The sequence below is a fragment of the Erythrolamprus reginae genome, chromosome 6, assembly GCF_031021105.1.
Source record: "Erythrolamprus reginae isolate rEryReg1 chromosome 6, rEryReg1.hap1, whole genome shotgun sequence".
In the NCBI taxonomy this organism is placed as follows: Eukaryota; Metazoa; Chordata; class Lepidosauria; order Squamata; family Dipsadidae; genus Erythrolamprus; species Erythrolamprus reginae.
In genome coordinates this window covers 73,832,930-73,845,707 of record NC_091955.1, presented here as the reverse complement: position 1 = coordinate 73,845,707, position 12,778 = coordinate 73,832,930, and the positions used below count along the sequence as shown (strand labels likewise).

General features: G+C 39.5%; 1 protein-coding gene across 1 annotated transcript in view; it reads right to left on the bottom strand.

Annotated features, from left to right (window-relative positions):
• ALDH1L2 (aldehyde dehydrogenase 1 family member L2) overlaps positions 1-12,778 on the bottom strand; it is a 50,949-nt gene that overhangs the window by 17,254 nt on the left and 20,917 nt on the right. Inside the window, exons 6-12 of the mRNA XM_070754836.1 lie at positions 12,193-12,282; positions 10,398-10,532; positions 9,915-10,040; positions 8,085-8,176; positions 6,156-6,303; positions 4,455-4,574; positions 719-846 (exon numbers count right to left, since the gene is read on the bottom strand). Coding sequence (XP_070610937.1) covers positions 719-846; positions 4,455-4,574; positions 6,156-6,303; positions 8,085-8,176; positions 9,915-10,040; positions 10,398-10,532; positions 12,193-12,282 — 839 coding nt within the window. The remainder of the gene's footprint in view (positions 1-718; positions 847-4,454; positions 4,575-6,155; positions 6,304-8,084; positions 8,177-9,914; positions 10,041-10,397; positions 10,533-12,192; positions 12,283-12,778) is intronic.

Here is a 12,778-nt window from a genome sequence, read left to right as displayed (position 1 = left end):
CGAGAAAGGTGGCATAGAAATCTAATTAATAAAATTAATAAAATAAAGAAATCATTTCCCAAATACTGCAGGGAGTAGATCAGGCAGTCATCAATTCAATTCAATTCAATTCAATTTATTAGATTTGTATGCTGCCACTCTCCGAAGACTCGGGGCGGCTCACAACAATAATAAAAACAATATTCCAGCGAAAACAAATCTAATATTAAAAAGCACATAAAACCCTATCATATTTAAAAAAGCAAACAACATATACATACCCAAACATAAATATAAAAAAGCCTGGGGGAAAGGTGTCTCAACTCCCCCATGCCTGGTGGTATAGATGGGTCTTGAGTAATTTACGAAAGACAAGGAGTGTGGGGGAAGTTCTAATCTCTGGGGGGAGTTGATTCCAGAGGGCTGACACAGAGAAGGCTCTTCCCCTGGGGCCCACCAAACGACATTGTTTGGTCGACGGGACCCGGAGAAGGCCAACTCTGTGGGACCATATCGGTCACTGGGATTTGTGCGGTAGCAGGCGGTTCCGGAGGTACTCTGGTCCAATGCCATGCCATGCCAGTCAAAAATGAACTTTATAGAGGAAAACTAAAAATTCATATTTATATTGTCTGTTTCCTTCAATAAGTCTACACTATCCAACCGGACATATTATGATAACACAGAGTAAACAGAAGAGAAATAAAAGCAACAACATAAGATGTTCTGCATGCCATACCTGTACATTAATTGTCCTCTGTCTCTTGCATTCATCTTTCCCCATTCACCGTATTCAAAGGCATCTTTTGCTGCTGCCACAGCTCTGTCAACATCACTCACCGTAGCCAGCGACACTTTAGCAATCACCTTACGTAAAGATAAGAAGTTGCTAACTTTAAAAAAAAAAATCCCAAACCAACAGCTTTCTCAGTTTTTACAAGTTCAGCTACAAACTTCCCATTTTCTTCATTCATTCCATTGTTTGTATCCTGCCACCTTTACTCTTTTAAAATTGATAGTACACTAAACATAAATAATTTGTTACATTTTTTTATGGGAAAGGGAAAAAAATGAAAAATGAAAAGGAAATGAGAGCAAAAAAAAAATAGATAAAATTGATAAATAGCACTTCATCTACCCCGACCTATGATTGAGTGATAGGATTAATTAATTAATTAATTAATTAATTAATTAGATTTGTATGCCGCCCCTCTCAGTACACTCGGGGCGGCTAACAACAGTAGTAAACAGCATATAACAAATCTAATGTTTAAAATAATTAAAAACCCTTATTTAAAACCAAACATACACACAAACATACCATACATAAATTGTATAGGCCCGGTGGAGATGTCTCAATTCCCCCATGCCTGATGGCAGAGGTGGGTTTTAAGGAGTTTACGAAAGGCAAGGAGGGTGGGGGCAGTTCTAATCTCAGGGGGGAGCTGGTTCCAGAGGGTCAGGGCCGCCACAGAGAAGGCTCTTCCCCTGGGACCCGCCAGACGACATTGTTTAGTTGAATGTGGATGATTGGTTTTTTAAAAATATATTGCGGTTTTAGAATTTGAATTATATGTTTTTAGTATTGAAGTTTTCACAGTGTTTTATTATTAGATTTCTTGCATGTTTTGTATCCGTTGTTGTGAGCCGCCCTGAGTTTTGCAAGAAGATATAGGAATAAAACATATCAACGAAAGAATAGAAGAAGAGATATAGGAATAGAAAAAAGGTACAGGAGATATAGGAGATCAATAGGACAGGGGACGGAAGGCACTCTAGTGCACTTGTACTCGCCCCTTACTGACCTCTTAGGAATTTGGATAGCTGAACCGTAGATAATCTAAGGGTAAATTGTTGGGGGTTTGGGGATGACACGATGGAGTCCTGTAATGAGTTCCACGCTTCGACAACTCGGTTACTAAAGTCATATTTTTTACAGTCAAGTTTGGAGTGGTTAATCTTAAGTTTAAATCTGTTGTGTGCTCTTGTGTTGTTGTGGTTGAAGCTGAAGTAGTCGCCGACAGGCAGGACGTTGCAGCATATGATCTTGTGGGCAATACTTAGATCATGTTTAAGGTGTCTTAGTTAATTATCAAATTAATAAAATAATAAAATAAATAAATCTTGTTTTGACATGATGTTAAACCATTTGTTAGAATCCTGGCTTAATCCTAAATGTAAGACATGTGGATTTGTGCTGTTGCATTATTTATTCTTGGCTTTTCCCTCTTGTAGGAGCACTTATATGCTTAGCAGTGTGTTTGTGTGAACTAAAAAAATCTGCCTATTTTTCTCAGAGGGAGCCAAATTCTGAGTCTCCAGATAGCACTAAATAAACCAAGGAAAATACAGGTCAGGCTTGTTTAATTGCTCAATTTCAAGGGAATCTAAGTCAAAGCATATTGAGTTCTATGATTAAGCCAAAATTTCAAAGACATGTAATTAAATACCACATCTGAAGGGAGCTGCTGGCTTTAATGGCATGTTTTATTCAGTTCATACTGCCAGAGTTCTCTGATTGTACAACAAATTGCTTAATTTTTTTTTGCAAAAATTATGCAAAAACCTGCTTTATACTTTCAACCCTGGCTACAATTTCCTAATACTGCCTAGTATTAGGATTTCTTGAATTAATTAACCTTAATCTTTAAAATACAAACAAGTTTATTTTAACAACTCCAATGAACGGAGTTGGTAAAATAGCAGGCAATTTTTGGGATATTAACTATTATTAATTCCAATACATATCATCTTTTTTCAGCCAGATACTTTTCTAATGTGCTGGAACACTAATTATCAACATATGTATTTTGAAATTCTGACAGTGTAATATCAAGAACCGGTAGATGCTAGAGCCACTTCCATATGATCATTTTTACTCTTGTTGCCTAAACCTTCATCATGGGCCAAGCCATCATCAGACTTTTTGCTGTTTCAAGATTACAGGAATCTGTGGGAAAAGTACATTTCTTGGTTGTCAGCTTGCAATTCTGGCAATCAGTAATCAATCAGCTTGTCTTTCTGACTGATAGGTACAGAATTTTTCCCCTGAGATGTGCTCACCGGTTGTCAGCAAACAGTTAACCCTGGAGCTACTGCCCTCGCCTCCCCAGTTTGATAATGGAAAACAAAAACCCTTTTACCAAATATTTCTTATGTTCCTGATGGTGACAGGTTATCAATTTGATTATGCACAGCATATTCAAAGGAGGGCGACGAAATGTCACTACAACATCACTAGGTGGAGTTGTCTCTTAGATTTATTTATTCATTTGTCCAATACACAATACATATGGAAGAGAAGTAATATATATAAAGATAATATGTAAAAATAGAGGAGAAGATATATGAAAGGAAGAAAATATCTATGATATATGAGATAAAGGAAAGACAATTGGACAGGGGACGAAAGCCACACTAGTGCACTTATGTACGCCCCTTACTGACCTCTTAGAAACCTGGAGAGGTCAATCGTGGATAGTCTAAGGGAGAAATGTTGGGGGTTAGGGGTTGACACTATTGAGTCCGGTAATGAGTTCCACGCTTCGACAACTCGATTGTTAAAGTCATATTTTTTACAGTCAAGTTTGGAGCGGTTAATATTAAGTTTGAATCTGTTGTGTGCTCTTGTGTTGTTGCGATTGAAGCTGAAGTAGTCATTGACAGGCAGGACGCTGCAGCATATGATCTTGTGGGCAATACTTAAATCGTGTTTTAGGCGCCGTAGTTCTAAGCTTTCTAGAACTACTTGCAGGCAACATCGTAATATAAATGTTGGCATCATCTTCATTAGGAAAAGACGCCTAACTTACAAATGATTACCTTTCAGATCTTTTATCTTGTCATACCCTCTAAAGGTGACAGAAAATGTCCAGTGCAATGCAATTCACCAAAATGTAACTATTTTTAAGCAACATAAAATGGACACTACAGAATTGGTACTGATACATGGTGGATCACATACATTTTGAAATCATGGAAATAAGATTAAACAACTTTGACGAAAATAAACTGGAGAAGCTGATGGTACGATGGAATAAGGTGAAAGGTTATATGTTGAGTAGAATCTGTGATGTAAATGTGAAAAATAAACTGCAATCACTCTTGTAGTAATAACAAATGCAAAGTAGAGCCAAGGAAATACAGTATATATATATATAAACTAGCAAATTTAGAACCCCTCGCAATGGGGGGTGGTGGTGAAGGGGGTTTCTCTGTCGGTCAGGTGATGGGCACATGCACTGTGCACTGTTTCTATGTTTGTTTTTATGTAATCCAATTTTATAAAATCAATAAAAATATTTTTTTTTAAAAAAGCAACATATTCTTATGCTTATATTCTGCTTTTGAAAAAAATAACAATAAAGAAGCTAGTAATGAACACATTGCTAAACCCATCAAAAGCATGCTACGATTGCTACAAATATGAATAGTTTGAAGGGGGAATTTGAAGCATTGTATAAAAGTTTACTCACTGATCCATCTGTTGGATTTATAGAGTTGTATGTGTTTCCACCTTCAGCATTTACAAATTTCCCATTGATGAAACATTGATATGGCATCTTTATAGTCATATGGTTAATATCTTTTGAAACCTAGGATCCAAACAAACAATTTGGTTTAGCAAAGTATCATAGAAACAATGATAGGAAAGTGAACACAAGAACAAAGGGACACAATCTGAAGTTAGTTGGGGGAAAGATCAAAAGCAACATGAGAAAATATTATTTTACTGAAAGAGTAGTAGATCCTTGGAACAAACTTCCAGCAGACGTGGTTGGTAAATCCACAGTAACTGGGTTTAAACATGCCTGGGATTAACATATATCCATTGTAAGATAAAATACAGGAAATAGTATAAGGGCAGACTAGATGGACCATGTGGTCTTTTTCTGCCGTCAGTCTTCTATGTTTCTATGATTTCCTACAGAAACCATGATGTGTAACAAGCGTATGTTCTCCAACTAATTATAGCCCAAGTAGTTGCATTGAATGCAGTCTTCAGATTCCACTACAAGGCAAATAATAAATCCTAATTTTCCACAACTGCATGAAAATATCAAAAAGCCAGTTTGTAGTGATTAAAGCGTTAAACTTGAAACCAGAAGACCACAAGTTCTTATTCTGCCTTAGGCATAAAGCCAGTTGGGTGATGTAGGGCCAGTCACTGTCTCTCAGCCCTAGGAAGCAGACAATGGCAAATCATTTCTGAAATCTTACTAAGAAAACTACAGGACTTCATCAGGGAATCACCAAGGGTCAAACTGACACATGCACATAAGCACACAGTCACACACAAATACACTGCTCAAAAAAAATAAAGGGAACACTCAAAGAACACAGCCTAGATCTGAATGAATGAAATATTCTCATTGAATACTTGGTTCTGTACAAAGTTGAATGTGCTGACCACAAGTGAAATTGATTGTCAATCAGTGTTGCTTCCTAAGTGAACAGTTTGATTTCACAAAAGTTTGATTTACTTGGGGTTATACTGTGTTGTTTAAGTGTTCCCTTTATTTTTTTGAGCAGTATATTTGCTGGCTTAACACATTTCAACTGAACAAATATGTACAGCACATAACTGAAAAAATACTATGATTTTGTTTATGATGGAATTATTTAGAGTGGTATTTATTACCAATCTACTGCTTGGATGGTGAACCTATGGCATGGTGCTACAGGTGGCATGAGGATGGTGAACCTATGGCATGGTGCTACAGGTGGCATGCAGAGCCATATCTACTGGCATTCGAGCAGTTGCCCTAGCTCAGCTCCAACGTGAATGTGTGTGCTGACCAGATGATTTTTGGCTCACACAGAGGCTCTGGAGGGCGTTTTTGGCTTTCAGAGAGCCTCCAGAGGCATGGGGGAGGGCATTTTTACCCTCCCATGCCTCTTAGGAAGCCTTTGGAGCCTGGGGAGGGTGAAGCACAAGCCTACTGGGCCCACCAGAAGTTGGAAAACCAGCCATTTCTGGCCTCCAGAGGGCCTCTTGGGAGCGGGGGTGGTGGTTGTTGTATTCATCCTCCCCAGGCATTGGATTATGGGTGTGAGCTCATGCACAATAGCACGCACCCACGCTCTTTTGGCACCCTGGGAAAAAAAGGTTCGCCATCACTGGCCTAGAATATACCCAAACATGCATAAAGGTAACATTTTAGGAACCAGCTCACATAATCTATTGCTAATTCTTCTTCCTTGTCTTCTCCTCTGTGCTTTCTGACGACCATTTGAACAAAATCACCAAATTTGGGGGCCATGTAGATATCTTCATTCTGAAGTTCAAGTCCAGCACATTTTTGCTTGATCTCTTCAATCACCCTTAAGATAGAAAGACATTGAAAAAGGAACAACTGGCCAAGTCCAGAAATGGATAAAGTCAAAGAATCATGAAGCTGGAAGGGACTAATCCTGCACCATGCAGCCATTCATGTTAAAGAATATTTAACAGGTGATTGTCTAACATTGATCTGATAGAAAACTTTGATCTGGTGGGAAATTGACACTTGAAAACTTAATGGGATGGTAATACAGTGGTACCTCATGATACGAACCCCTTGTCTTACGAACAACCCGAGATACGAACCCGGGGTTCAGAAATTTTTTGCCTCTTCTTACGAACTTTTTCCTTCTTATGAACCCACCGCCGCCACCGCTGAGAAGCCCCCCCGCCCGGCTGTCGCTTTTTGAAACAGCCGGGGGGCTTCTCAGCATCCTCCTGAATCCGAATGCCAAACCTGAACTTCCGGGTTCGGCGTTCGGGAGGCCGCCGAGAAGCCCCCCGGCTGTTTCAAAAGACGACAGCCGGGCGGCGGGGCTTCTCAGCAGCCTCCCGAACGCCGAACCCGGAAGTTTGGCAAAAGTTTGGGTTCGGGAGGCCGCTGAGAAGCCACGCCGCCCGGCTGTCACCTTTTAAAACAGCCAGGGGGCAAGGTGACAGCTGGGCGGCGGCGGTTTTTTGCGTTGTTTTTTTTCCCGTTGCATGGATTCATTGATCTATGGGAAACAATGTTTCGTCTTACGAACCTCCCCCGGGAAGCAATTAGGTTCGTTAGACGAAGTATTACTGTATATACCAAAGTTTTCCCACCCCTTCCCCTTTTTCTCCACAACCTTTGTCTTTGAATTGATGCTTCGGACCTTTACTGTTTTAAATAAAAATATTAACAGATTAATCAGAATTAACAAATAATTCTGATTTTTCTGAATTATAAAATTTCTTACCGGAATACTACAAACCCTGGCTAACAGGCAATACAGGTACAATAGTCCGCGCTTAGGATCACAGTTTAGCCCAAAATTTATGTTGTTAAGTGAGAAGTTGTTAAGCGACTTTTGCCCCATTTTACGACATTTCTTGCCAGAGTTGTTAAATAAATCATTGCTGTTGTTAAGTGAATCTGGCTTCTGCATTAACTTTGCTTGTCAAATGGTTGCAAAAAGTGATAGCACGGTTCAAGATGCTGCAATGGTCATTTAGATTTAGCAATAGCATTTAGACTTATATATACCATTTCATGGTGCTTTTACAGCCCTCTCTAAGTGGTTCTCAGAATCAGCATATTGCCCCCAACAATTTTACCCACCTCGGAAGAATGGAAGGCTGAGTCAACCTTGAGCCGCTGGTGAGATTTGAACTGCTGAACTACAGCTAGCAGTTAGCTGAAGTAGCCTGCAGTGCTGCACTCTAATCACTGCCCCACCCCGGTCATAAGTATGAATTAGTTACCAAGCATCAGAATTTTGATTACATGATCACGGGGACGCTGCAAAAGTTGTAACTGTGAAAAAAGGTCCCTAGTATGACCCCAAGTCACTACAATGACCATAAATATGTGTCAGTTGCCAAGCATCTGAATTTTTAATTCGTGACCGCGGAGATACTGTCCCAGTCATGAGTGTGAAAAATGGTCATAAATCAATTTTTTAAGTGCTGTTGGAACTTTGAACAGACACTATATCTGGACGACCTGTAATACAAACAGTAAATTTTGTTGTAACTTTGAACAGACACTATATCTGGACTACCTGTAATACAAACAGTAAATTTTGTTCTAGGAGAACCATAATGCTCTTCAATATCTTAGAGAACAGTGAATTACCTAACCACATCCATCGATGTTGCTCCAGCTTTAAAGAAATCAGTGGTGTCTTCAATTTCAGCCACGTTGCTCAAAATTCCCTTCCAAATGGACTGCAAAAGATGGAAATAGCCTGAGACAGTGACACAAATAAACCTTGCTACTAATAAGGTACATGGCCTTAAGATGAGCATCAAAGAATCGTAACCTCCCTATTTTGCATTACAGTACCTACACTCCCCACCATGAAGATGGAGGAGCATGAAGATGAAAAACAGGAAAGTTTTGGATTGATAATTAATAATTATATGCTGGGCCAAGGATGTGATGTCTGAACAAATTTTTTTAAAAAGAAACCTTTGAAAAGTAGTCCTGAATTTATTTTGTATGGAGAACATACAACTTATTTTGTATTAATGCAATTAGGATATAGTATTATAAATACTAGGGTTGAACTAGTATCTATCTATAGTAGGGTATAGAGTCCTGAAGGAGTTGGGCAGCTTATAAATCGCAATAATAGATAGACAGACAGACAGACAGACAGACAGACAGACAGACAGACATGATCTCCCAGACATGATCTCCTAGACATGATGTAGGCACAACTCACAACATAAGCCTAACGTTGAAAATCAGGCTTGTCAGATGCTACATTTTCTTTATCCTCCTCTACGGAGTGGGGAGTTGGTTTCTGATAGAAAACCACTTGAAGAGGCTAGAAGCATTTGAAATGTGCATTTATAGGCAGCTGTTATGTATAAGAATGCAGCTGCAAGAGCAATCATGGGCTTCCCTAGGTATGCCCATGTTTCACTAACACTCCGCAGTCTGCATTGGTTGCCAATCAGTTTCTGGTCACAATTCAAAGTGTTGGTTATGACCTATGAAGCCCTTCATGGCATCGGACCAGAGTATCTACGGGACCGCCTTCTGCTGCATGAATCGCACCGAGCAGTTAGGTCCCACAGAGTTGGCCTTCTCCGGGTCCCGTCGACTAAACAATCTCGTCTGGCGGGACCCAGGGGAAGAGCCTTCTCTGTGGCGGCCCCCACCCTCTGGAACCAGCTCCCCCTGGAGATTAGGATTGCCCCCACCCTCCTTGCCTTTCATAAACTTCTTAAGGCCCACCTCTGCTCTCAGGCATAAGAGGAATTGAGACATCTTCCCCATGCCTATATAATTTGTGTATGGTATGTTGTGTGTATGTTTTTTTAATTATGGGTTTTTTAGTTTTTTAAACATTAGATTTGTATTTTACATTGTGTTTACTATTGCTGTGAGCCGCCCCGAGTCTACGGAGAGGGGCGGCATACAAATTTAATAAATAGATAGGTAGGTAGGTAGGTAGGTAGGTAGGTAAGTAAGTAAGTAAGTAAGTAAGTAAGTAAGTAAGTTGAGTTGACAAAATCAGAAATGAGGAGATGATAAGCCGCCTATTTTGGGCTTGTGATACAACATCCTTCACTTAATCTTCCAAGGAAAGATTGAAGACAAATGAGGTCCAGGCAGAAGAAGAACATCATGGCTTCAAAATCTAAGGGACCGGTTTGGACAAAACTCAACAGCATTTTTTCATGCGGCTATTGATTAAAAACAGCATCACCAACATGATGGCCAACGTCCAATGATGGATATGGCACAACAAGAAGAAAACATAATGCAATAATACGTGTCCCCAACTGCATCTTTTTCTGCAATACAATCCCAACAGCAATGTACAAAATTAAAAATGGAACATATTTTAATGTGCAGCATTAATATGATGCTTAACATAAAGCATCTTTAGGTAGCCCCTCTCTGTAGGTTTAAAATAAATTTAAAAATAAATTTCTCCTTCCAAATCTTTACCTTAATATTGTCTGCCATCTTTTTCTCTTCTGCAGTAAGTTCTACTGCGGCTATCTCATCGGTGGAGAAATATTTAGAGGCTGGGATCATTTTTCCATCTTCCAACTGAAGATTCCTTACTAGCAGCTGCGGAATAAACAATGTGGAAAAGGCAGAGAGCCAAGTGTTATTGCTATTGTACACTGTCTTGTTGATGCTGTTAGCCGCCCCGAGTCTCCGGAGAGGGGTGGCATACAAATCCATTCAATCAATCAATCAATCAACAAACAAACAAACAAACAAACAAATAAAGTGAGGAAAATGGGGGCTGCTGACTCATTTTAATACCTTCATCATAATTTCTTATCGTGAATTTAGTCCTGGATTTGGCCCTGTCCAAGAGGCTCATACAAAACATGTACATTCTATATGAAAATCTTCACACAGAGTTTAGTCTGGATCTCTAATTTCAGTTCAATAGCACTGTTATCTTTAAAAGCTTACCGTCTTTCCATCATTGCCAAACAGAACCAGACCTTTGTCAGTTACCAGACCGGGTTTGGCAGCACCTTGTATTTCCAGTTCTTCACCTGAAGGTGTTAAGCCATCAAGAATGGATGAGCCATAGAAAGTAACCATCTGTAACGAAGATAATCTTTATTATGTTTGGTTTAGCAAACAGTAGGATCGATGAGTATCTTTGTGCAAGTGAAAGGATTCGATAGAAGTAAAATAATTGTTGTTTCCTTCCAGCTAGACAGGAAAGACTACCAGTACAATGGTACCTCTACCTACAAATACCTCTACTTACGAACTTTTCTAGATAAGAATCGGGTGTTCAAGATTTTTTTGCCTCTTCTCAAGAACCATTTTCCACTTACAAACCCGAGCCTCTGAAACTGTAACCGGAAAAGGCAGGGAGAAGGGGCCTCTCTAGGAATCTCCTGGGAGGAAACAGCACCGGAAAAGGCAGGGAGAAGCCTCTGTGGGGCCTCTCTAGGAATCTCCTGGGAGGAAACAGGGCCGGAAAAGGCAGAGAGAAGCCTCTGTGGGGCCTCTCTAGGAATCTCCTGGGAGGAAACAGGGCCGGAAAAGGCAGAGAGAAGCCTCTGTGGGGCCTCTCTAAGAATCTCCTGGGAGGAAACAGGGCCAGAAAAGGCAGGAGAAGCCTCTGTGGGGTCTCTCTAGGAATCTCCTGGGAGGAAACAGGGCCAGAAAAGGCAGGGAGAAGCCTCCATGGGGCCTCTCTAGGAATCTCCTGGGAGGAAACAGGGCCTCCTCCTCCCTGTGGTTTCCCCAATCACACATGTTCATTTGCTTTTACATTGATTCCTATGCAAAAAATTGCTTCTTCTTACAAACCTTTCTACTTAAGAACCTTAAGAACGAATTAAGTTTGTAAGTAAAGGTACCACTGTATTTTAAATTGTTACTGAAGGTGGTGTGTATTTAAAAAAAGCCAATTACAACTTGTCTTAAATGTCCTATAGAAAAAAAGTTTGGTTCCAGATAAAAGGTATGTTATTGACTTTTTTTGGTCATCGGCCTATTTTACTACCAAAATTGGACATAGCATTGGACCAGATTATTTACGGGATTGCCTTCTAGTTCATATGTCTCAGCGGCCGATTAGGTCAACAGAGTCGGCCTCCTCCGAGCCCCATCAGCCAAACAATGCCGACTGGCGGATCCATAGGGGAGAGTCTTCTCTGTTGTAGCCCCGGCCCTCTGGAACCAACTCCCCCCTGGAGATCTGCACCACCTCCACTCTCCTTGCCTTTCGAAAGGTGTTAAAAACACATCTATGGCAGCAAGCCTGAGGACCATGAGCGCCAGTTTCGCTCTGGCCATTAGTATGAATGTGGGATGGTTGATGGATTTTACAGTGGGTTTTATCTCTTTTCTAATGTTTTAATTGTATTTATTTTTTACCCTATCTACTTTTATCCTTGTAAGCCGCCCTGAGTCTGTGAGGAGAAGGACGGCCTATAAATCCAATAAAATAAAATTTATCTTATTATATTATCAAATTATTGCTCATTTTTTAGCAATTGTTTTTTTGAGTTTGTGCAATGAAATCTAATCAAAAGTTGCAAGTGGCATTTCACTAAATCAATTGCAAAGGGCTGTTGCTCCTAAAGAAATGCAACATGTCTCTAGCAAACAATACTACTAACAGTAACAGCAAGAGTGGTAAGATGTTGAATTTCTGAACAATATTTAATATATGAAAAGAACCCATGATCTTTACCTTATCACTAAGGTAAATAAAGTAAGTTTATAATCTGCAATATTTTACCTGGCCATTGATTTCTGCCCAAGCTCCAGGTATTTTATCATGTCCTCTGATCCAATTATGCAAAGATAAAGCTGGTTGATCCCAAGAAATCTAGGAAACCAAGAGAGAAAGTTGATCTCTTCCTATTTTATATATATATATATAAGATATCTCTTCCCTCTCCCCCACAAAGATAATTTCTATGGTTGTCTGAAAGACAACTTCTGGCATATCACTCAGAGTTGGGCAGCATATGAATTTAATATGTTAGTACTGTACCATTATATTACATTCAAACATTTAATTAGGTATCAATGTATCTTATAATTTGTTTATAACAATTTTCTTTCAAATCGTCATTTAAAGTTGGTTGATTTCAACAACAATCATAGCTAAGGCCAACCACAATTTACATCAGTCTGAAATTCTAAACTTTTGCCAATTTAATTTTTACACCATCGACAGCAATAGTGTATTATCCACACAAGAGTCTGTGTATTCCTTTGCTCAAGACTTCTTATGGATCATTTACACTTGGAATAATTATCCACAAAAGCTTTTAATATGGAGGGTTTTTTACAGCATCATTAAAGAAAATTCCATAGAA